A 26,909-nucleotide genomic window follows, 5' to 3' on the forward strand; every position below is an offset into this window, starting at 1 on the left:
GCAGCAACTCCCCCTGTTCACTAGAGTTTTTCCTCAATGGATGTGAGGGTCTAAGGGCAGAGGATGTTGTTATGATGCTGTTTAAATCCCTTTGAGACAAACTGTGAGCAAAAAATGAGCTATACAAATAAAATTGCCTTGACTAGAGTTGACCACTAAAGCAGAAGAAAGGAAGGGAATTCCTTGCTCCCTCTGGTTTGCCAGGGCCCTAATATGAATGAATGAATGAATGAATGAATGAATGAATGAATGAATGAATATTTTATTTTCGTGTCATGCCACCACTGTGGCCCATCCCATATGGGATTACAAGACACAATAACAAATACAAAAAAAACAAAAACTAGACAGTCCTTCCTGTTGGTGTTACTTGCCATAAACATTCAAATTACAATCCTCTGGTGCACTTGGACTCTAATAACTGATCGTTGGGGGGGTGGCACAGTGGTGGGGTGGGTTGCAGTCCAAAGCCAGCAGCATGATGTCACACATACCTCTAATGTGATTATGGTGGCATGAATAATGAGCTCCTCTGCCCTCCTCTGTCTCAGGTGTTCTCCCCCCTCTGGCCTGACAGACCACCACCATGAACTACCTTCGCCGCCGCCTGTCGGACAGCAGCTTTGTGGCCAACCTCCCCAACGGCTACATGATGGATCTGCAGAGGCCGACCCCTCCAGGTTCCTCCACCTCGTCTCCCGCCTCCCCAGCCACAGAGAGGAGGAACCCTGCGATGGGTCAGACCCTGGGCTCGGGCCCTGCCCCAGGTTCGGGCTCGGCCCCGGCCCCGGCCCCAGCACCAGCCCCAGCCTCAGGCACAGGCACAGGGAGCTTCCTCAGCTCCTTCTCCAGCGTGGTGAAGAGCGCTCAAATGGCCCAGAACGTGGCAGCTGCTGCTCATGCTAAAGCAGCAGCAGCAGCAGCAGCTGAGGGCGCTGCCACAGGAAGCAGTCAGCCAGCCAAGCCCATCATTCGCAAGCCCAAGATCTTGCTGGTTGTTGATGACCAGCACACAGACTGGTGAGTGCACTTCTCATGATTTTTTGTCCCAAATCAGAGATCGAACCCTTTTGGTAATTGTATCACAGTGAAGTGACTAGGTTGTCCCATGATGAAGGCTCCTCATGTGTCCTTTTCCTGGGCAACATGGCTCATGGTCTTTGGGAGGGCTTGAACAACTTGTGACACAAGATGAAAATCCTCAGCAGACTGACTTAATATTGTGCCAGCCTGCAGTCTATGTTGGCAGCAAAATGATGCAGCCACTGCAATGGGGAAATGTACAGTTTAAAGTCTTTCACAGTGGATCAGAAACTGTTGACAAGCTCATTCTCTCCTAAGCAACATCTCTGGGGTTCAGTGAAGTGTCTAGGAAATCACCTTAAAGGACAGTTCCAGGCAGATTCAACCTGGGGCTCTAGTTTACTAATATTTTAGCTCTAACAGAATGAATCTGATAATTTTCTTTTTAATGTCTCCTGTTCTGCAGTAGTTTTGTCTGTCCCTGCTTCACCACAGCAGCGTATAATGTGAGTGGATGGATCTTAGGCTGTTTACACCCCACAAAACTGTAATTCTTCTCCACAGACAACGTCAGATGGCTTCAAACATACACCATGGGGTTTGACATATTTGTAACCGGAGCTGTAAAAGTCTGTTAAAAAAGTAGTGGTTTTGTGGGATGTAAACAGCCTAAACAGCCTAAGATCTGTCCACTCCCATTATACGCTGCTGTGGCGATGCAGGGACAGACAGAACTAATGCAGGACAGGAGACATTAAAAAGAAAATCTTCACATTCAGTCTGTTAGAGCTAAAATATTAGGAAACTAGAGCCCCAGGTTGAATTTGCATGGAATTGTCCTTTAACCCAGAAGCAGGTGGTTCAGGAGCTCTAGGTGAAGTCACCACCTTATGTTATGTTTTCCTGTTCTTTTTCCTGCTTCTGAGTGTAAATGAATCACACACTTCTTCGTTCTACTTAGGCTAAAGTTCACCAAGCTAGTTAGCCACAAAGGTCACAGCTAGTATAAGAAAAAAAAAGTTCAAATTTCATATTATGTCATATTTCTGATAAGACTTGATTTTCAGTTCTTGAAAACAAAATTCAGGTTGAGTTTGAAAGGAGTGAGACCTCCTGTTGTTGATAGACGTCCTTGGCTCATACTATGGGGGCTTGCTCTGTGCTGGAGTGAATATTGTCATGGTAACCAGAGGAAGGTCCTTTGCTTTGGAGATGACAGCAAAATAAAGGAGGTTGAATGAGAAGAGGCTGATCAGCAGAGCAGCAGCGTTTCATCCCCTTTTATCACATCTTCAGCTTCATGGGCTCTTATTCTGTGTCCTGACATTTGCTGCTAAATGGCCCCAGTCGAGCTGTTTTTACTTTATTTGCAGAATCAGATGGGATCATCTGTAGCTGGCTGTGTGTGGGGGATCAGGTCTAAAATGATTGCTGAAGTAATGCCCCGCTGACAGCCGTGCCAAAAGAGCCTGAACTGCTCCCAGTTTTCTGAAAAGCATGGCGGCCTCTTTTCTTAAAGCTGGCTGGCTGAAATCCCTCTGGGCCTGTTTCTGGTGTTTGTGAGTCATCAGGGGATCATCACACTCTGAGGACTCCACGCTCAGTCAGACTCTCTGAAGGAGCATCCTCACTCCGGCTGTTTCTCACCTACACACAGTCACTTCCTCAGAGAACAACATAAAGACAGGCTGGATGAGCGCTCAGTTGGTTTGTTAGTGGAGGATCTCTGTGTCAGCAGCAACCCTGTGTTCCTGCGTTTATGACTCAGTTCTGTGAGGTGCTGTTATATTAGATTGTGATATAATGTAGATTACAGTTACTGTTGTCGTGGAAATTTTGGTTCTGCCGGTGGAGAGTCAAAGAACAAGACTGGAGAGGGAACATGCACCCACGTTATTCTCTATAGAGAAGGGAACAGAACACAGAACTACATGGCAGGTAGCAGTTCAGAGTACAGTATTGCCCCCAGAACAGAGATTGCAGTCCCTTCTTATACCCCACATTATGACTCTGGTTACTTCATTACTACAAGCACTTCTAGCTTTCACAGGCAATAAAACAATTCAACAGGTGTATTACTCAACAAATGTCTACCCCAGTTGTTTTACCTATAGGAAAGCCTAGATCGGTTAGTAAACAAGGTTGTACGTGGGTCATCCTAGTGTCCTTCCTCTGCCCCCAGGTTTATTGTAGTCAGTACACAAATGTCTCCACTGATGGAGTTAACAGGATTACTACAAGGTTTGACTACAACTATTTCAAAGACTACGTTACTACTTATATTATACAAGGAGAATACTAATCATAGCAAATTTCCACCACACTGTCAATGATGGGAATAATGGCCTTTTAAAATAACGGCGTTACTAACGGCGCTACCTTTTTCAGTAACAAGTAATCCAAAAAGTTACTGTTTCCCCCGGTTATAATACTGTTACTGTTACTGACAATAACATATGCCGTTACTTTTCTCAAGAAGTCCCATCACAAAATAATACACGTGTTACGGAGTCTGCCTGTGTGCATGTGTGAACATTTTTTTTATCTATCTATCTATCTATCTATCTATCTATCTATCTATCTATCTATCTATCTATCTATCTATCTATCTATCTATCTATCTATCTATCTATCTATCTATCTATCTATCTATCTATCTATCTATCTATCTATCTATCTATCTATCTATCTATCTATCTATCTATCTATATCTTCATATCTTTCCTTGACATTGTGGAGCCTGGGAACACTTCTGTTGTGTGTTACTTGTTGTTGCATTATAGTAATGAAGATGTTTTCTGAAGTTGTTTGCATTTTGCCTGTTTTCCTGTGCTGTCTTACTGTAAGCTGCAAGGAGTTCTATACTGGAAGAAACCTAGACGGTGTTTCTGTCTCTTGGCTCCGTCTGAGCAGTTACTGAGACACAGAAGTGGAAACTTCTGTGGATGAAATGACAGTCTGTATCTGCAACACTGGATCAGTTTCAGGTGATTGTTCAAAGAAGCTTACGCTTTAATGGACACAGAATCTAAAGCCAAGAAAAATGTAGTCTGATGTGTCCATTTGATTTGTAACTCAGCTGTTTAGTCCACTGAGGGGCGCAGTAGCTCAGCTGAAGAACTGAGTCGTCCATTGTTGTTTGTGTGTAGAAGTGACAGGCTGTCACCAGCAGGTGGAGATGTTTGACTGCATTTACAGGCTTCAGTGACCAGCAGCAGGACTCAGACTGAAACGGAGCTGATTCTAATTTCATTCATTTTATCATTAATATAAATCTTCACACTGGAAGAAACGGATCCTCCTGAAACCAGACTGAGCTGGACTCACCAGTCCTCCCTCTGCGGCTGACCCTTTAGGAGATGTACTTGGTGAACTGTGCGGGTGAAAGCTCACTGACCAGATGTGTTATTTTCCCCGTAGTGACTCCAGATGGACTTGTGTTCTGATGTTTGAAGCCACCCTGTGGTCTGTGAGCGTTGTGATTTTCAAGCATTTTCATAAATCAGCAATTGCTCTGATCACATCTGCAGCCACCAGTTTAACTCGGGCCACAACAGTTTGATGTGGCGGAAGAACTGATTCAGAGTCAGCCACAGCCTTTTCTGAAAGCAGCCACCGACACTTGTTCTCTCTGAGCACTGAAGGAAACCACACAGCTTCAGTCAGCAAGTTAAAGATGGAAATACATGATTAGTTCAGAAGAAACAGAAACTCTTTAACAATATAGTTGTGATAGTCACACTGTGTTATAGTGACAAGATCCACTGTTATAGTGTCCTGACACCGTTACTAAGTTACGATCTACCCACATATACGAGTATAATGTGGATGTGTTTGTTCATAATAATAACAGCTCTAGGTTCTATATTAATACTGTGAAAGTATCAAAGCCTCAGTCCACTGAGGAGCACACAGCCTGTATTCATGCCATTTGCACAAAGTATCTTGAGATGTCATTAAGTCCAATTTAAGATATGAAAACTGTTGCACAAAACACATGAAACATTCTGGCCGTCTGTTGAACACTGTAGTGAGGTGTCCATTTTAACAATAAGAGCATCTATTATTTCATTTAAAAAATGTTTTTTCTTTGGTCTTCTCCTTAAGGTTTCCTTAAAATGTCCATTGGAGTAGTTAAAGAAGGAACAACGTAAGATTTGCCCCTTATATTAAAGAGCTTCGGGGTTACTGTGAGGGTTAAATAAATGACTTGTAACTTGTTACAGGGAGAATGGAGGCTCTCTGCCTTCCACCTGGAGGGTTAGCAGCAGTGAGTTAAAAAAAATATGCACTCTGAAACTGTAGGAGGAGCTCTGTAGAGAAAAAAGCAACCAAAACAGTGAAAGTCTTTAGTCTTAACACTTTTTTTCTGGCTAACTGTTAACCAGTGTCATAAGCACTTATGGCAATAAATTAGTGATCTCCATGGAAACAGATGAATTTTACCTTTGTACTGATGCCGGTGCTTTACAATTGTTCATGACTATGGGAACCTCTTAAAGCAGATATCAGTGGAATGTTTTTGTTAATATAAGTCCTAAATAGTCCTATTTTCCGTCAGCAATCACTTACATGAAGTATTTCAGCCTAAACACGAGTCTCTCCGTCACTCTGCTCTGCTGTAACCCGAGGAGAAAATTTTCCTTGTGGGATACAAGTGTTATCCAATGAGGAGAGAGAACGGCATGAAGGGCTGTGTGTGCAGCCAAGGGATGCGCGTGAATGTGGTGACGTAGCACGAGGACCAATTGATGCCTGACAAGGGCGGGGGCTGCTAACTCATGGTGCGTTCAAAGAAACTCGTACTTTGTGTTTTTCCTTCCTGTGAAGTCATACCAGTTCGATCTGGTACGAGTTCACGGGTCGGAAGTTACGAGTGGCCGTTATAGGGAACTTTCACAGACAACAGGATGGTAAAAACACGAGCTACGGGTTACCTGGAACGCTACCAAGTCGTAGTTGTGACTTGAAGCTGTAACTTACGGTTTCAAAAGCCTGCCTTGAACGCAGCATTAGCCGAAACGGCCGTGAAGCTGATATCTGCTTTAAGTCATTCTGTGCATTAGGTAATTCAACCTTGCAGTAAGTGTCAGATTTATGAAGAAAACTTCTACACAGAGTGTTGAAAAGTACCATTAGGACTCTTGTAACTTTGTGATGTCATCACCCTCAACCATGCCACCTAGCCCCGCCCACCTGGACCTGTAATCTAAACCTACAGGATCTGGTTCCTTTGAGTAGTTTACCTGCAATCTGCTATGTTACAGCATCACTCAGAGTTTATTTTGTCATGTGGTGTGTTGGCTGTCTTGTACATGGTGACATTTAATTTCCCTTCTCTGGGATTAATAAAGTAGTTTCAATTCAAAAACAGTCTGCCAATGAGAAAAGAGGCTCAAAGCCTCCTCTCCTCTGATTGGCTCAATGTCATGGTGTTACCAGAGCTCCAGAGAGAAGCCTGAAAGAAGAGATATAGAACTACACTTGCTGGTTCATGATTTGTAATGTCGGTCCTTTAGTGATACAAACCTTCACATGTTTCTGTCAGTTTGTCCTGAACCCGGGTGCTGATGCAGGACGGGGCGTTACTGGTCAGATGATGCAGTCTGGCTGCCGAGCAGAGGAGGGGATCTGTCCGTCCACCTCTCTGCCTCGGGGTTGAATTTCCTCCTGGGCATTCCAGCAGAGAGACTGAGGTCTCTGGGGAAACTGTGCTCTGTCCTGACAGGCTTGGCCCCCAGCAATGACGGATGCACAATAGCAGCACACAGCACTGAGGCAAAGACTGCAAGAGCATCATGGTCACCACCAACAATCCTTCCTTTTCTGCCTCTCTATCTGTGTCTCAGTGTGTCTCGCTCTCCTCCACTCTCTCAAGCTGATGTGAGACATGTTGCCAAGAAGCTGTCCTTCTCTTTGCACTGTGTTCTGAATGATACCAGCATCTGATTGCTTAATTTATATATATTATACCCTTTGGCAGTGTTTACATTCTTGTGTGTTCTTTGAGCTCCTCTGCTCACTCAGCCACATGTAGAGGGTTTTAATTTCATCCTCTGTCTGGAGAAGAAGCAGAGAGCCCACATTAATATCTGAAGCATAACAAGAGGTGGGATGACCTGCTGTGGCTTTAACAACACAGAGATCACAAAGTGCTGGAGAATTTAATCAGAACTTATTTCTGCGATCAGATAATAACGGAACGTTACGAGACGGAGTTGTTTTCGAGGCAAATGACTGCTTACCAAAAAACTGCTGGGAAACGTGCATCAGCGGTTTTGCATGAATTTAGCTCTAAAACAACTCTGTCTCATAACGTTCCGTTATTATCTCATAGCGTGGTGAATGTGCAGGTCACAACTTGTCCACCAGAGCGTTCTGGAGTTGTTGGATTGTGTATTTGATGAGTTTGATGAGGGAAACCAAGAAATCCCATTAGCCTCCGTAGCGTAGCTCTGAGCAGCTCATGGCTCTGCTCTGCCGTTCTAAAAATAGCTTGCACCGACAAATAAAGGTAACAAACCTACCTGAAACCACATTGGGAATGGTTCCGCATCCCTGTCACTTAACTTTATGCTAAAAGGGAACATGACTTCACTCAGCAACCATATCGGCAAAATACAGCCCGACATGTTGGACCTGCCAGAACCAGACTCATATTCTGAGCCAGAGGAGAACCAGCAACCTGCTTCCTCTCAGCCTGCAACAGATTGTTAAGTTTTCCTGGAGCACACGGAGCAGCAGGTGGAAAGTCCAGGAGGTAGACGATCGGTTTAACTCCATTCTCCAGTAGGAACCTACAGTATGATTGTGTTTGAAGCTGTACTGTTCTTGTGGAGTTGTAGTAAAAGGAAACTGGACTTCTTCTCAGTTCAGTTGCCTTTTACTACAACTCCACAAGAATAAGATGACCTGGATGACTGAGAACCTTCACAGACATACGAGCTGTATACTGTTACATCATGAGGAGGGCTATGGTAAATAGGTATCCAAGTGAGTCACTGGCTCCCTGTTTTTTGGGACCTGCCCAAAAACCCTTAACTTGGAAATGATGACACTCAGTTTAATGGTCTAATTCCATAATTCAGTACCACACAGATCAGTATTTTTGTATTTTATTGTTTTCAGACTTAGTTCTTGTGATAATTTTGCAAATCTGCAAATTTGCTTTACATGACCTTTAAAGTGACTATAATCAATTACCAGTAGATCACATGACTATTTTATATGACAAACCCCCAGAGGAATATCACCTGACTTCATAGATCAGCCCTACGTGATATTTTACATCTTGCCTCAGTCTCTCTAAACAACAGCCAATTCACAAACTTGGCCATCAGCTCATGAATATGTAGACCGAAGCACAGGTGCATTCAGGGTGTACCCATCTTCCTTTTTGCTATTTAGCAGACAAGAAGTCCTGCTGCAGCAGGCGCATGGTTAAAGAGTGTACTTAATCTCTTTATTCATGGGAGTATTTTAGGCATAACATTCAATAAACAAATCACAGTGCCCTTTAAAGGCCAGGCGAGCTTGCACCTCGGCGTATTGCTGTTATAATGCTGCACTGTTTCATACAGAATTAGATTCTATTTCTGGTCAGTTGATCCCATATTGTGACTAGCCAGTGAGACCAGTGCTGGCACAGACAGCTGCTCTGTGCACTCTGAAGGGCAAAGAGGAGCTGAGTGAATCAATGTACTGCACATAGCTCTGCAGTGCAGTAACTCCATAAATCATGTCATTTGATGAAAAGGGTGAATTAATCTTCAGTTTGTTTTGAAACTGTGGACAAATTTAGGTGATGAGTGGAAACACTATGCAGGATTTTCCTGGTGCAGAATGATACAAACACAAAGTGGCTCTGAAACTCCATTCTAATCTTCCATCTGACAACATCTAACAGATTTTCAACACACTCTGCTTCTGCACAATGTGTGCACTGTGTGTGCCCACCTATAAAGGTATGTAGTACTATTTTCACAATATACTGTTAAAATAATAGAGAAATCACTTTCTGCTGCAACACACCAACAATGCACCTGACTACACTTCACTTTATGCCCAACACCCAGAAGTGCAAGAATATCTGCTTTTTAAACAGCACAGGTGCTGTTCAGGAAAATGACAACTGTGTTGCTCTGGGGTACAATACTGAGCCCTTAGTTCAACAGGTAAAGAGAATGTGGTGGAGACTGGAACAGAGTTGACAGGCAAGGCAAGGCAATTTTATTTTATTTGTATAGCCCATTTTTACAATCAATTTCTGTCAAATGTTTGTTGATTGTCTATCAGTATCTCCAAATGCTAATTCACAAGTGTTTTTGTTGCTCATAACTGTCCAGGACGGTCAGAGGAGGTCCACAAGGCCATCACTTGAGTCACAGTGCAGATGCTCCCGGTCAAATTTCACACTAATCAAAGTCAAAGTTCTTTAGTTAATTTGTACTTGTGTTACTGTAAGTACTGGAGAACAGGACTGAGTATTCATGAGTACATTTCACTCATGGCGTACCGTTCCACATTTACAGAAGCAGAAGACTCTGTAAAATTGGATGTGAAAACGGCTGTAATAGCATAAATGGATTGATGAAAGCAACCATTGTAGTTTTCATATTAAGTTTTGATGAGGTAAAGATGTTTAAAACAAAGATGGGGAGTGCTGCAGTTGGGTCAAAAAATGGGAAAGATGTGGGATATCAGGTGCTCTTCAGGACAACAATAGGGGAAAACAGAGAACAGCCAAAAAGAGAGGCAGACTGCCTTTTTTCATCTTTGTGACAGCCTGTTTCTCTGTTTTTCACAAAGATAATATCCTTTGGTTTAAAGGGACTACGAGGAGTTTTGGAAAGCGAAGTGTCTTTTCACACTACATTTCCCATGAGCCTCTGCGCACGATGAAATTCTTGGACCGGCGCAAGACGAACAAAAGCGAAAACATTTGCCAAGAATGTTTTCATTAATCAAGAATGAAAGTTGGAGGTTCGAAGACGATCAGATACCGTCCTAGTTCCGATTATAAACAGTGATTTGGTGGCGTTATTCCCATGACCCGCGGGGCAGCGTCCGGAAAACCAAAAGTAGGAAATGCATGGGCGAGTCGACCACTAAATAATAATAACAAAAAAACTATAAAGACAAAGCATCAAAAATGGACCCATTAACAAGTGTGGGTAACGTAGATTCATCCACATTAATATGAGACTCTTTTATTTCCAAATACAAACTCCTCTGGGTCTCTTTAAAAGTAGAGATAGTCAAAAATCTACTGTGCTCAAGTGGATGGACTTGGTTTCTCTCCACTCTTGGTGACAGATGTCCAATTATAATTCTCATAACAAAAAGCAGCTTCATGGTGTTTGTGTAGTGGGTGTGTGTCTTTCAGTGGAGCTGGATGTTTATGTTTGAACACATGTAAAGCGCTGGTTCAGCCCTTAACCCTGTAAATTAAACTGATCACTCTGCCTGACGACATGTTCTGCAATACGTTGAAACACGTAGCAGTCATGTCTAAGCGGTGAGCCCCGGGCCCGGGCCCCGCCTGCCTCACGATCCCTGATGACGACGGTGGTCCGAGGTGACGGGGGACTCCGCCTGTCCTAGCTCAGTCGTGCTGAAGGTTCATGTCCTCCAAAATTACAGAGAATGCGACAGCAAGGGACCAAAACTTTAAAGTGGGACAGCTGGCAGATGTTAAGTTCCAGACCCTCCTCAGTGACTGTAATAAATGTTAATGAAGGGACCGACAGGACGGACGTAGGGGGATGAAACAGAGGCAAACACAGGGAAGACAGAGGAGGAGGAGGAAACGGCCTCTGAGAAAAACGTTGCAAAAGGAGAATGAGTTTTGGTGTGGGCCGGTCCAGAGGCTCTCTGAATCCCCAAAAGCCTGTCCCAGTAATTGACAGCCCCCCAGCATGTATCCTACATCCTCAACTCCACATGGCTCCAGTCTGAATCCTCAACAGACTGTTAATCATCCCATGCCTGCGAGGGGTCAGAGGTCAACACTGAGAGCTACAAAGCACTGGGACACACACGACTGTGATCACAAAGCAGTGGGATGACTTGTATCTAAAATAAAGTAATCTCAACCTTTAAATGTTTATGTCATATCAACTAGAAGCTTCAGATGGAATGTTTTTTCTGAAACAAGACCCAATTTCCCAGAAACCCTGTTCTATGATGAGACGATTTCACTTCTTCCTATAAACTGTTGAAAACTCTCAGCTGAGTGCTAACTGTAATTCATGACAAAACAGTCATGTGTTTTTATGCTGTAAATTAATTCCCTCCAATCCCCCAATATGGCCCACTATGAAAACTGATACAGTGGGTTATTTTTCAGGATTGCTTTAGCATGATTTTGAAAAAAGAGCAAATATTTCTCATAACTCTTAACACAATTCACACACTTGGGTCTTGTCATCATAGCTCTGCTGGGAGGAATTGTTCAAGTCTATAAAGACATGTGCAAAAACACAAACACTGTTGCAAAAGGGTCAGGGGGTCTGCCTCGACCAATAGGCTTTGAGAGGAGTAAGATGGGAGATGTGAGAGAGGAAGAGAATCCATTAATATCAGCATTTGCTGGTGATTGTAACAATGATTATTCATATTGGTTATACTGATATCAGGGTGAGAAGACAAATTATAGGAAAGAAAAATACAAAGTTTCTTCTCTAGGCGGCTGTGGCTCAAGAGGTAAAGCAGGTCGTCCAAGGTCAGTGGTTCGATTCCTGGCTCCTCCAGTCTGCAGGCCGAAGTGTCCCTGGGCAAGACACTGAACCCACTGCCCAAGTGCAGTATGAATATGTGTGAATATAACCAACAGTGTAAAGCTCTTTGTATGGTGCCAGAGACTAGAAGAGCGCCATATAAGTCCATTTGCCATTTACCATTCTCTCTATATTGTTTCCAATATTATGATGAGGGAACATCGAAGCAGTTAGGTGTTTAATAGGTAGCCTGTGTTTTGGCCAACTGGGTCCCTGAGTGTGGTGTTTTTAATAACAATATTTTAAAATGGCAAAAGCATCACTTTATGTCAGACCACTGTTTTTTACTGTGTAAAATTGTTGTAAAAAAAATATTGTGTTGTAATTTGGATGCAAAGGTGAACATGCATGCGTTCAGAGTTTTGAGGATGTGAGCTCTGTTGTGAGCTGCTCTGTGACTGTCAAGGTGGTTAGAAGTGGTAGTGGTTCTTAGCAACTGAAAAGCTTTGGCTCAGTTCAGGGGTTAGATAAGGAACAATTTATAATAAGTATAATATAAACATTAGACCCACGAGGAGAGTGTTTGATTTTTATTTTCACAAAATATAGGGCATCCAATAAATGTATTGGAAACAGAATATCACTTCTCACTATTAGTGTAAGTAAAGCTACAGGTTCAACAAAGTGAGACAGCAGTGGATGGTCAGAGGGAAGAAGAAACAGGCCATTCAGGGGTGAGGGATGAATATGAACGGATGAGACTGAGTCACAGGCCGATGTGGGACATGTGAGAAAGTGGCTTGTCCCATTTATCACATATCACATATCTCACTCTGTCTAAATCCTGCAAAACTCTTCCACTAAAGTTCACAGGTTTGGATTAATAATACGATTAAGATTAAGATTAATAATATTAGAGAGTTCTCCTGATTAGAAATACTGTTTCAGTCTGTGTGGAGGGACTCTGTTGACTCGAGGCCCTGCGAGGTCAGATTCTGTAATCGTGGAAAATATGAGTCATTATTTTGCCATTTCACAAGGTATTTTGGAAGGTCTGTTGAAATTTCAGCTCTCCTTCAATCAAATAAACAAAGGGGTATTTTAAGGTTATTTTGACTCATTGTAGTGTTTGCAGCACACACGCTGTGCGGTTGGTGCAGGGGAGGTGTCCTCATGTTGAAGTGCACTGGTGACCTAAAGCAAGTTTGGCCTGGGGACAGTTTTTCTAAACCATTAGATGGTGGTCAGAACTCATCAAATGCTTATTTAAGGGAAAGCCAAAATAACCTGCCCTGCTCTCTATGGGTCTTAATGTGTACTGTATGTAAATCTGATTCTTTGTCTCATTGCAGGGCCAAGTATTTCCGAGGGAAGAAGTTGAATGGAGACTACGAGATCCGGGTGGAGCAGGTACAGTAGCTTTGACACGTACTGTCTCTGATGAAATATTTAACACTTTGAAAGCTATGCATTTTAGATAGTTCAACATTTTAGCAAATTGGCCCATTGCCATAATCCCTATAGTTTTAGGAGTAGGTTCGTTACATTTAATTGTTGGTGCAAGCTATTTTTAGAACGGCGGAGCAGAGCCGCAAGCTGCTCAGAGCTACACTACTGAGGCTAATGGGATTTATTGTTTTTTTTCCTCATCAAACTCATCAAATACACAATCCAACAACTCCAAAATGCTCTGGTGGACAAGTTGTGACCTGCACATTCACCACGCTATGAGATAATAACGGAACGTAACGGAACGTTACTAGGTAAATTCATGCAAAACCACTGATGGGTGCTCCAGTTTTCGGTAAGCAGTCTCTGTATTTGCCTCAAAAACAACTCGTACGTAGTCTCCATAGCGTAGCGCTGAGCGCTGAACTGCTCCGCCGTTCTAAAAATGCACCGACAATTAAAGGTAACGAACCTACTCCGAAAACTATAGGAATTATGGCAATGGACCAGTTTGCCAAAATGTGAAATATCCCTTTAACCCTGAAGACAGTATTTTAATATTTCTGATGAACTACACAACAGTAGCCAGCACAGGCGTTTGTCAAACAGAACATTTGTAATATATTATTTCTTATTGGGAAATGATATAATAAAGTAATAATGTGCAATAAGGTGTCCAATATAATAGAGTAACTGCTGTTTCCTCTGCTGAGAGCATTCTCTTCTTTAATGGGATACATTTTTTGAGTTTGTTATCACTCCTATACTCTGTCATATTACATTATTAAAAACAAGACCACTGGGAGGAGTCTTGGCACCGCCACAGCCTTCAAGGGTGGACTGGAAGATATATAAAATCAGCCCTGGCATTTTTGGCCCAGACCAGCCACACAATCAGTTGGACAAAATGGGTCGGACAGAATCAGTGGGACAGCATCTACATGCTGTTGTAAATAAACCGAGAGAGGAGCTCAAGCGTCTGTCCCTTTCACTCCCCTTCCAAATAATCCTCAGCCCTGCACCAAATACATCAGTGAGTGTGGTGCATTTGGCCGTCAAGTTTCAGGTCTTGAACCTGACAAACCCTCGAGCTACCAGGGACTGAGGCTGACTCAAGTGCAGAGCAAACAAAAGGTGGTGTTTCCTAGGTTTATTCTAAATGAGGCACCATACAACAAAAGCACATGGAAAGAATTGACAAAAGAACTTCATGATTAACTTAGTCCAAAAGGTTCAAAAATAAAACAAGGACAATTCCGATCCGCAAAAAAAGGTCAAAAATTAGGGCTTAGATCAACAAACACAAAGAGTATAATCCACCAGCAGCATCAAAATCATAGGGATTTCCAAAACTCAGTATCATACAACAGTCCAAAACCAAGATCAAGACAAATGGACAATTGGATAAGATACATGATTAGCCTGACAAGAAAAAGGTGTTGAAAACAAGGAGAAACAGAAACGCTCGATGGCAGCATCAGGTGACCAGTAAAGGTCCAATTGGTGATGTGATTTGAACTGTTTCCATGTTTTCTGTCTCTGCATCTTTACTATTAATAATTTAATTGAGTGCAGCTCAGAGGTAACCAACCGACAGCACCTTTGGACATGTTTTTGTAGCAGAACTGGCTAGTTGTTTCACTTTACATCCAGTCTCAGTGCTAATAGCCTAAACTAATCTCCACCTGGCTCCAGCTCCATACCAGAGAGTGATATCAATCTCATCATCAGATGAACGTTTCCTTCAATGTTGAGGTCTTAAATCTGGCAATTGTGCCAGAATTATAATATATAGACTAGACATGCAGTATTTATAGAGTGTAGATAACATTTTATTTACCTCAGATAACTGCTGTGTTCACATCTGTAATCCATTGTTGAGACTTTAGCTGTCTTTGAAAATGGAGGAGTGGGTTTTATAGGCTAGCTTTGGAGAGAAGGAAAAAGGGACCACAAAGACTTGGCGCGGTGATTTTACAGCTTGTTTGCCCAACTCTTTACTGTTGTGGTCACATCTTCATTCAGGGAGGGGGTGGGGCTGGAGTGAGTCAGGGTTTTTCTTAAAATCCACTCTAAAAGTTTTTTTTTTGTTCATTTGTGGTGTGACAGCTATTGAACCCCATTAAAATCTGGCAGAAGTAAAAAGGCCCCTCGAGTTGAGAGCAAGGGCCTCTGTATGAGTCCTCCAAAGCTCAGCTATAGGTCCCACTGACCTACTTAGATCTGGTTGGATCCGCCACTCTTTCCCACAAGCCCTCACACTGACTACAACAGTTGCTAATTACCCTCAGCAGCCAGACTCCGTGCACCTCGCTGGGATCTTTAAGACGCTCGAAACCGGATCTCTGTGTGAAAAGTTAACGACATGCTGAGATGAACCTGTGTTGAGGATCAGCAATAAAAAGCAGAGACGGCCACTGCACTGTCTACCTCCTCCCTTCAATACTTGTTATTAATGTCTTTATGATTTCAGTTCAGAGCAGCCCCCAAAGTCAAGATTTCCATCTTGTTTGCATGGACATTGGACTTGGCCAACATATGCTGGCTGTCATCTGTCATCTACATGCTGTATCAGCTCTGCTCATAAGCCCTGAAACAACATAACTCTTCTCTGCAGTACTCGCTGCCATATAAGGTACCATCTGTAGAGTGGAGCACAGACTCAAGCCAGCGTGTGATGCTGCACTGAGGAGGCCTGATGCCAATCTGAGAGAGAGAGTGAGGGAGAGAGAGAGAAGCTTTGATTTTCAGAGGTAATGTCTCATTAAGACTGCCCTGCCACCTCAGCCATCCCCAGACACCGCTGCTCTGTAAATGTGTGCCCATTGTTGTAAATCATCCCCTCTCATTTACATGACCCACTTTGAAGTAACGTTTGGCAGATGCCTGAGCTCCTGTGTTCACCTGGTAACTCTGCTTTAAAACTAAGTAGCACGAACCAGAAGACGGTGGGAGTGCCGGCAGCGGCGTGCTCCTGTGTGACTCATAAAAACACAGTTGATGATGAATATGGTCAGTGGTAGCCTAGTCCTTGATGTTACCAAATTGCCATGCAGCACAACCCTCACAGTCCTCATAGTCTGGTTTGTAATTAGGATTTGATTGATGGGATTTAATGTCCAGTTCCATCAGGTCAGTTCTCATGTGTCAGCACGTTTATGAATCCAAAAATACGATAAACACTGAGGGGAAAAAAAGAAAAAGTGATAGAAATAGTGTTGAGCAGTTTTTTCAACATTCTCATGTTTTTAGCAGTTGATGTGTTTGCTAACTTGTTTAGTCTCTTGGTAAAGGTTTAAGATTTGTGATTTGGCTCTGGTGCAGTAAAGGTTTCAAATGTGTTTCATTTCTGAGAGTTGGAAAATAATAGATGCAAAGTTGGGGTCAATACAATCAATGTGTGCCCACTTTGCTTTTTTTTTTTTTTACTTTGATAACATATGTATTTGCAAGCCACATACAGTAACACATCATAATATGATACAACATGTGGTATAGTGTTAATGATTAATTTATTTGACAAAAATGATAATTACGTAGTGTGGATGATTTTCGTGTTTCTGACTTCCTGGTTGGATGGGGGATGAAGAAGAATACTATCTGAAGACACAGTGCCCTCTAGGGGATGTTTCTCAGCATAACGTACCTCAGCCAAGTGGTAGAGATGGCTCAACCAGGTTGAGTTACTGTAAGTTAGGCACTCCTCTCATTGAGATATAGTGACCAAAAATGTGCTAAACCATATGGTCTAGCAGGCAGTTAACCTTTACTAAGGTGGCCCACATGGCTGTGCCTTACCTACAACTTTACGAACTGTTGCAGAAGTAATGAAATAGTTTTTTTTTGGCAATTTTTGGGTGTCATTTTCTCTAAGGGTTAGGCAACCAATTTCTTCTTTTGAGGTTGTTTAACGGCAGTTGGCAGACTGATTGGGAGCTCACCCAAACAGATTGCAGCTCAGTAGCAGTTTTGGATAGAATGCCAAAGCAAAGCCAACCTTGCTGAGACATTAAATGGGAAAACACACTACATATCAGAAGATATCCGCTAAGCAGCCAATGCTTTCATTCAAGTGATCAACTGAGACGACGTCAGGCCAGCTTCCTTTTTCAGGGACACCAGAGGGCACTCTGGGATACTTCTTTTAACACAATCTCATGTTTTTAACCTGTTTCTGTTGATCTGCTGACACGTGGCCTTGATCAGGTTCAGTGGGACCTGGTCCATGCAGCTGCTGGTCATCTGGCCTCTTTCTCCTCCACTGCTCTGATCAGTAAAACCTCTGCCTTTTTTCCCTGGCCATTCTTTGAGGAGGTTAACATATGGTTGTCCTGGCAACCTGGTAGAAGGTGGCAGCCATCACACTTCAATAAATAAAAACATATTAGTGATGTGAGCTAGATTCCCAACAAACATGTCCTTGAAGAGTGTTGATCTGTCGCTGTGCAGGAGTTTTGTGTTATTGTCTTCACACAGACGTCCTCAGGCAGGTTCATCTCACATAACCTCTGACAAGTGTTGGGCACGTTACATACATTATAAAAGTAACTAATTACCAGGAAGTAACTATTAAGTTACTTTTTAATAAAATGCTCAAATATGTCAAATTACTTGGACTTGCCCCACTAATCCCCTAACCATAATCCTAACCTCCTGTTTATCTGGAGCTAACCAACTCACTCAGTGAGTCAAGTACTGGCCATTTTATTGTCACTTACGGTAACAACGTTATAACGGGGGAAACAGTAATTTTTTGGATTACTCGTTACTGAAAAAAGTATGCCGTTAGTAACACTGTTATTTTATAACGCTGTCATTCCCATTACTGACATACTTCATACTCACACCCAGATATTTGGTCTGTGTATCCACACAAATGGTGTGTTCTAGAGACCCAGATCTGTGGGGATAACTGACAGTGCCTTTTTTCTGCCTTTGAAGTATCTCGATGTGTACAGCGGCAGTGCCAAGCTAACGGCCTTTCCCTTGAATCTAATCACCTGCAGATAAATAATGACAGTCTACTGTAAAACTGTACACATCCCTGACAACAGCCTGCCTGGCAATCTGCCTGTTTACTACAACCCACCATCCACCCACCATCGTGAACGCTTTACACAACTGGATAGATTAAATATAGCAAATTAAATATTAAAATGTGTTATTTGTGAAAGGATGAGGGGATCGTCTTCATTGTTGCAGCTCAGAGTGTTGTTTGGGTCGTGCAACGCAACATCTGCTGACCAGGCGCATGACCTCAGCGCTGCCCACAGTCCTTTCTGCTGCAGTCATGGCAGCTCACAGGCAGTTGGCTGTATGTTACCCGTACCGTACCCAAGCTTCTTTCTGCAGATCCAGCTGCCTTCATGCCGTCTGTTGCCCTTTTACATTCAGCATCTGTCTTAGATTTTAACGTTTAATGCCCCAGTGGATTATTTCACAATTGTACAAGGTGGGAGTGATTAAGAGCAAATACCTCTCTGTGGTGCATATGAATGGCCCACTGTACTTCACTCTTTCAATTGCATCAATATGTGATTCAGCTTAAGCTTATCAGGAATTACTCAAACCCTGCAACTACTGTACTGTATGTTCCCCATGTGCTGAACCAAATTGCTCTAGACTGGTCTCAATAGCTTTACCTCATATAACTCTGACTTGTCACTAAAACCATTTCGCAAAGACAATTACTGGCACATGCATCAAGATATGGGGCTGATGTGACATTTTCCATTCAAAGTATTTTTATTTCAGCCAGGTTTGCGTCAGTCAAGGTTTTTTTCATTGAAAATAAAGAGGTGAAGAAATAAAAGAACCTTTGTATCGCAGAAATTATCAGCATCTATTTTAGGTGAAAGGAAACCACACAATGAGGGGCCTGCTCTGGGCTACAACAGTTCTATCAGCAGCTCGTACTGTTTGCTCTGTCACTTGGGACCATGAAATAAAATGAACAATCCGTGGAACAAGATCAATGTTGATGGGAATAGAATAGTATTTGTGGGGGAAAAAAGAAAAAAGAAAAACGTTTAGTGGGGTTAATTATGGCTAAGATGTGCATAGATAGTTATGGGAATATGAGATTTCTTATTTTGCCTCTTTGTCAGCTTTTTCCCCCCATAATCACCATTATCAAATATACTTTATTGACAATATTGAATCTTTTTAACATATGCATAGGATATAGACAATGACTACAGTAACATTTCTATAACATAACATTTCTATTAGATATTAGATCAGTTGTTTTTATCTCTTATGTATGACATGACACTTTAATTGTTGTTGTTTCTTACAACTCAGTCAACAGGTCAATTGATTTCATATATTGCTCCTCAAATGACAGTTCAACTCACCATTCACATATATTGACCCCTCCTCTTCCTATAGGCTGCCTTGGGTTATTTTCTGCATAATTGCAAGAGACTCCTAAAGCTCATACACATATTTCTATGAAATTTCAAAAGATTGTGTGGCTGTGCATTTTTCCCAGTTCATCCACTGTCTGTCTGTCCACTAATCTGACCACTGACCGCCCCAGGCCTGGGGATTGCTTACAACTCACAAATGGTAGCTTGCATCTTTGTTGTATCAAAGCAGTTTTAAGAGCGCATGGTGAGTTTAAAAGGCAACAATCCAACAATGCTTTTCTGTCCTCTGGAACTGCTTGCAGCTTCTGTGTTGTACAGCAGCTTCATCAGAAAACAGCTGCTGAGCACAGCTCCCCTACAGAGCTGGAACTTAATGAGTCAGCCTGCATGTGTATGTGTGTGTGTGAATGTTGCATCTCAGAGCTCATTCCTCAAGCAACATTGTAATGTGAACTCATTTATTTTTAAAACTACTGGCGGTGTTTTCCACTAGTGCATACAATATCCAGTTGGGTGAAAATAGTAGCCAGCTGGGCACATATGTATATGTAGTGTGGTTTTAAGGTGCCTATAAGGTTGTAGTCTTTATTCTTGGTGCATTTCCAAATATTTTTTACATGAACACAATAATGTCAAAAGAAATCTTGAAAATACTGAGTGAAGTTTCTAATGATTCAAGAACATGGTTCAGTATCAGGTCTCCTCTCTGCGTCCTGCTCATGTACTGGTGTGAGCCTGGGGTCTTGCAGCGCTGACACACACACACACACACACACACACACACACACACACACACACACACACACACACACACACACACACACACACACACACACACACTACACACACTCTCTGATTAAAAACATCTAATCTAATAGAACAGTAAAAACAAATTCACGTAGTTTCGGATTAACAATCAACAGTTTATCTGACTGAAATAGTACATCAAGGGGGGAGAGAGGAGTTGGCTGGAGGTCAGCCTTAAAGCAGAAGTAAGTGATATATTTGTGTTAATATAAGTCTTAAATAGTTGTATCTTCCAACAGCAATCACTTACATAGAGTGTTTGGTCTGAAACACGGGTCTGTCAGTCCCTCTGCTCTGCTCTGAGCCGAGGAGAAAACATTTATCGTATCCTACAGTTTTTATCCAATGAGGAGAGAGAACGGCATGCAGGGCTGTGTGTGCAGCCAAGGAACGCCGTGAATGTGGCGACGTAGGGACGAGGACTGTTATGGTGCGTTCAAGGAAACTCGTATTTTTCCGACCGTGAAGTCGTACCAGTTCGATCTGGTACGAGTTCACCGGTCGGAAGTTACGAGTGGCCGTTATAGTGACTTTCACCGGTAAAACAGGTCGGAAAAACACGAGTGGGTTGCCTGGAACGCTACAAAGTCGTAAGTTGTGACTTGAAGCTGTAATTTACGATTTCAAAAGCCTGCCTGGAACGCAGCATTAGCGAAAACGACCGGACCACTTACTTCTGCTTTAAGTCCAATGTGCAGTTTGTACTACTAAAAAAAGGCCCGGCCCTTTCACAGCTAACTAGATAGACCACCAGACAAACAAACAGCTGTTCCAATGAAACAAGGTCGACAGTATCAATACTTTGAAATGGCTCCATCTGAGGAGAGGAGGCTGTGGAGCAGACACTGCATCAACGAAGAGCATTGCATAAAAGATGGTCTGTCTCCATATAATGACAAGAATATTGAAGAATATTCAGATCCATCTCATTATCCACACCTCTCATACTTAAGATATGTGCAACAGCAGGTTATGACTGAATGACTTGTTGAAGATATTAATGCAGGATGATGATGTGTTTGTTTGCTGCTCTGAGATCTTTGAGATCTTGAACATATGAGATATGATTAGTAGGATGAATGGCCCATGATTTGAATGAATGCTGTGGAGAACCATCCCAGCAGCTTAGAGTCTGGATGAATGTCTTGAGTAATACAGAGGAGATATGACAGACAGAGGAACTTGTAATGGACAGTTACTATGCAGGGCCTCTGGATCTGAGCTTCTGAATTTCTGAAAACTGGGAGAGAGAGTCACAAATGGCATTGGAGTGACCTGGAAAATGAGCAGATTAGGTAGTGCATGAACAGCATGATGGATGGGGAGTTGGAGAATCCTCTGTCGATTATTTCAACTTGAAATAACATCTGAGTTGATGAAGATCATAGAACTATTTGTAGCGTCAGACTCAGAATTAGCAGTGGCTATTACGGGGTAGATTTAAAAGAGCGTGGAAGAGGAGATCTGACACTTTTCAACAAGCTCTTGGGGCCATTCTTCTGTGAACCATTTCCCATTATAGAAACCCGCAGAACAACAGAAGGGGCAGCATCAGTGTACAAATGGATGTCAGTTGGTCCTCATGAAAGATGGAGATCCTGTTCCACTTGGCAAGAATCTAAGAGAGAGTGGGTGAAAGAAGAAGGGGATGATGGGTGAAAGAATAAAGGCATGTCCTTGTGGAATAATACACAGGGTGAAGTTGAGGTGGACTGGGGGGGTGGGGTTGTGTGGGCATTTAGGACAAGCAAGACTGCATGTTGTTCAGCCTCCTTGGTGCATGATGGGTATGAGAATCAGGAGTTAAGGGTGCTGATGACAGGTGAGAAAGCTACAGCAACTGAACCGTATTATTGCAGGGCTGCAATGGAACATGGAGGTTTGATAGGATAGAGCTGTGTGGGTGTCAAAAATACAACAGTCAAGTGTATAGTCCAATATGTAGGTGTGGTATCGAGTAATAAGTAGATTTTAAACTCCTACCTAAACTAGTTTAGGTTCTGTTAATCAAACTTGCTCAAAACAGTATGCAGTGTTTACAGTTTTGTTGCAGAATATGAGAGGTAAAGGGAATAGTGGGTTAGGGTTAGTGTTTATAGGATTGTTGGAAAAGTTGTGGTCCTGCTGTGTCCACCTCTTTCAAATTCTTAACAGTGGAGAGTTAAAGCAGCAATGGCCATGGTGCGATGCAATCATGTCAATTCACTGTCAAAACTCCATTTGTATTCAATTACACCATGTGTAAAGCTTTGCTTTAAGCAGGAGAAGGAGGCTAGCTTTATTTGGCAGCAGCCATGTTCTTTTTATTTCCAGAAGAAGAGAACAGGTTAACAGTAACAAACAGTCCAGCAGCGCCCTCTGTTGACTAGTGCAACTAAAATTATCACAAAGGCCACGGTTTTAATGAGTATTATTTTCATGCTGTCTCAGTCTGGTGCTGAGGTGACTGATTTTACTGGTTTAACTCCACATTTGATAAGTCTCCCTAATATTCTCTTTAGAGTAAATATCAAGTTCTCTTGGACCATTTTATTAGTAACAGACAGTACAGTGTCATATTGGAATAAAATGGAATATACTTGAAATGTCACTGCTTAGGTCCTCAGTACCTCCAGGTACCTTGACAGGAGATAGTGTTAATTCACCAGCCATTTTCACATAGATAAATGGCTGCCCTGCTGTGGTAGAAATTAAAAAACAACTGTAAATAAAGTTTTTATAGTGAGTTTGTACCCACTGTAACTCTGCTTGTAGGACTGCTCAGCTGAAAACAACCAGCCTGAATGCAGGTCAACAGATATAGAATCAGTTCCTCCATGTATCACTTCCTGTTTTCCTTTCCCAGGCAAGAGTTGCTCCAAGACAACTGTCTGAATGCGTTACCGTGATGGTAACCATGGCACTGTGAAAAGCCTCCTGTCCAGCCACTTCATCCATTACTGCCTAATGACAGTGGCTGAGAGCATTGCTCTTACCCAGAAGCAGCCAATCAGAGACGAGCAGGAAATCCGTGCCCACTCTCTGTCTTTATCTAGCTGCAGCAAAAGTCAACGTAGGCCTCTGTGTATGGGATGGGATTTGTTGAGGAGATGCAGTGATGTGTGAGTGTGTGTGTGTGTGTGTGTGTGTGTGTACATGTGTGTCTGGGTGTGTTTATGCATCGAGCCCTCTTTGGCGCGGCATGTGCTGTTGAGCACACAGATGTTTCTTTCAGAGTCGGGTATCAGTGGAGAGGAGCTGAGAAAAGGAAGAGAGCCAAGTGCACATCCTTGAGGCGCATTGAATTTGAGTTGCGCCTCGTTGTAACTAAATAAGATTACAGCATTTACTCGCCCCTGCTCTTCCTCTGAGAGTGCAACACAATAAATAAAAGAGGCGGATGTTTTTTTCTTCTTCTCCCTCTTGGCCAAAAAAAAAGAAAACAGTTTCTTTATATTGTGAGTCGCTTTTTCTCCAAAAATGACTCACTCCCCCATACAGAGTGTACATGAGCTACAGAAGCACATGAAAGGGGAATCTATGTGTGAAGAATATTGCTGACAATATTCCCATTTTATGAGGATGAAAGCCCATACAAAGCCTGGTGAAGTGGGCTTAGTGTCTCCAATGATGATCACAGTGTGAGAAGGTATAGATACTGTAGCAATTGACTCAACCTGCTGTGGAAACTGGCAGGTGTTGGAATGAGTAGAGGGTCAGCTGGAGGATCCGCTCTCCTTACCTGTCATGTTGGCGTTCAACAACAAGATATTTATTTATATAGCACCTTTAAAAAACAACCCAGGTTGACCAAAGTGCTGTACAACACACAAGTAAAACATATAGGATACAAGTGATGTACAGTAAAAACATGTAATAAAACAATGACTACACAGTATAAAACTAAAATGCCAAGGAAAAGAGATGTGTTTTTAATAAAGACTTAAAATGCTCAAGGGTTTGTGCAGTCCTAATCTGCAGAGGTAGGCTGTTCCATAATTTTGTGGCCATCACAGAGAAGGTTCTGTCTCTTCTGGTTTTTAGTTTTGATCTGGGCACAGTTCGGAGTTAGTGAGCTCAATTTTTTTGAATCAACGCACACGCACACAGAAGATGATGCCTGACTTCTGGGGTGTAGTGACAGTCATTAAGAGTCGGCGAAATATAATTTTTCTCACTCTGGTCCTTGTTGATCCAGAAGATTCGTCTCCTCTCCTTACAAGGACTTCTGGGAGTTTGACTGAGTCATTAGATAACCAGGCTGTGGCCTTTCACAAGACCCTGACTGTCCAGAGACTGGGAATAACTCAATTAGCTTCTTGCTCTGTCAATTTGTCTGTCTGACTCTTGTCTTTTCCTTTCAGATATTCAAAATCTGAAATATAAGTCCATGTTTTTTTGCATAATAGCTCCACTACAGAACAGTCCTGAGTCCCTCCCTAGAGATCCCAGGACTGAGTCAGGAAGTGGAACTAAAAATGTCATGATACGATGCAGTTATGTAAAAAGCATTGTTTAACCTGTGGGGCCATTTGCTTCTTCTGTTGTCCAGGCGGAGTTCTCAGAGATCAACCTGGCCTCCTGCGTCACCTCGGGCTGTATGGTGGACATGCAGGTCAACAAAAGCGGCACTAAAGTGGTCAGGTAAGTTGCTGGAGGCCCGAGAGAGCTTCTGTTCTTTGATGCATTTGCCCACGCAATCTGCAATCTGCCTCAGTGAGCCTGCACAAAGACCACATTTCTTTTCTTCCGAGCATGACTGTGTGTGTGTAACACTGCTGCACTCAGAGGAATCAAGGCTGTAATGTGATTATAGCCGGGGAAAAACTTAAGAAAAAAATACTCCATCCTCTCTACTCTGTTTCCTTGATAACCAGGACTCTAGTCTTTTTTTTTTGTTTCAATTTTTATCTTTTAATTTATCAGCCCAGTCGGTAAAATGTTTTTTTTATGTGAGCAGCCCTGGCCAGTCATGTGGAGCTGGGTGTTTATTAAATACACTGCTCTGCTCACTCATGATCAGCTGATCTGGGTGGTAAAGATGACATCATGTTCCTGCCTCAGCCAGTGTTTTCATTAAATCATTGACCTGTTTCTCTCACAGTGGGGATAAGATTGATCCTCTGTCTGGTGATAAGATGTAGTTGAAAATGACCAAGATGTAAAATTCTGTCAGACAGTTGAAAACCTACCAAATAATGTTACTATTCTTTCAAATATTCTTTCAAATACTATGATTTGATTTCAAATAAGTCATGTGATTGGTTGAGGATGAGAGCATAGTGGTTCTGTAACTGTACGTTCCAAACCCCAGTTTCCATCAGTCATAATGAGGGCAGACTCTGGAGGTTCCAGTAAGACCTGGCTCAAGAACCTGATCAATATCTGTCCAGCTGATCATCAAAGATCAAAGCTGATCATTGCTCTGATTTCAGCGTGTTTCATTCAGGGCCAGAAGAATGTTGTAGCACATCAGCACAGACACAACACTCATTTCCAATGTACAAACTAAATGCACTCGGTCTAATTACTTTCTCCCTGGTGTGTGTCCATGTGTGTGTGTGTGTGTGTGTGTGTGTGTGTGTGTGTGTGTGTGTGTGTGTGTGTCCACTTGTAAATGCAAAAAGATGCACATATTGCATTCAGGTCAAATTGAGGTCAAACAGACATTCATTAACAATGAATATCACTATACAGAGGTAGCTACAGAGCATACATAACCTTAATATTGTTCTCAAGTGTATCTGTAATAATTAAACAGCAGATCCATCACATGTGGTGGTTGTTTATGTTTTTCTTATTATTACTGTATTATGAATCCATCCTAATGAACAAATGAGCCGAAACAACTACTGACATGACAGCATGATGAAAAATATGTAATAGGTAAAACTGCAGTGTTTCTCCTACTGTTGCTGCTGTAGGTTGACCGTGTGCCACGTTGCACGTCGTCCTACAGTACAGCAGAGTGACACGCCACAAGGTACAGTAGTTAAGGCATGGTGTTCCCTGGTTCTCTGCTGTAGTCAGCCCTTTAGCTGCTCTGTTCTCTGCTGCCAAAACCTCCAGCGAGCTGCTCAGCTTGGAGTGGGAACTCTGGTCTGGCTGAAAGACAGGTCACAGCAGCCAGAGTCTGATAAGTCACAGAGCAGTGTCTCAGCCCTCCTGATGTGTTGAATTAAAACTGATCATGATTAATGTGGTGCAGTAGGAGTGTTTCCCATCGGTGCACTGCTTACTCACCTTGTTACCTTGTTTTACTGCTGTGCTCACTAGAGGTAGTTAGATGAAGGTAGAGTTTAACTTTACTGCTGGGAGCTGGTTCATCTGAGCCCGAAACTGTCAACCTGCCAGAAGAGTTCAGGCAGAGCTGCCATATTGTCTTCAGGTTGTCCATCCATCCCATTTTTGAGGAAACAGTATCACAGAATTGCCATGATGAACGTTCTTCAGATTTGGCTTTTTGACTTGGGCTCGATTAGGTTTTGTTTTGGCCATCAAAGATCTACATCATGGTGTGTGCTTTTTGTCTGATGATGGAGATAATAATGTGCATGTGGGA

General features: G+C 42.5%; 1 protein-coding gene across 3 annotated transcripts in view; it reads left to right on the plus strand.

Annotated features, from left to right (window-relative positions):
- Positions 1-586: 586 nt before the first annotated feature.
- The window catches only part of syn3 (synapsin III), a gene marked incomplete at both ends in the record, with an annotated part of 86,402 nt that continues 60,079 nt past the window's right edge, over positions 587-26,909 (plus strand). For all 3 annotated transcript variants that reach the window (XM_083999741.1, XM_083999743.1, XM_083999742.1), the window contains 3 exons: positions 587-1,020; positions 13,094-13,151; positions 24,900-24,991. In XM_083999741.1, coding sequence (XP_083855867.1) covers positions 587-1,020; positions 13,094-13,151; positions 24,900-24,991 — 584 coding nt within the window. The remainder of the gene's footprint in view (positions 1,021-13,093; positions 13,152-24,899; positions 24,992-26,909) is intronic.

The sequence above is a fragment of the Trachurus trachurus genome (genome assembly GCF_905171665.1).
Source record: "Trachurus trachurus genome assembly, chromosome: 23".
In the NCBI taxonomy this organism is placed as follows: Eukaryota; Metazoa; Chordata; class Actinopteri; order Carangiformes; family Carangidae; genus Trachurus; species Trachurus trachurus.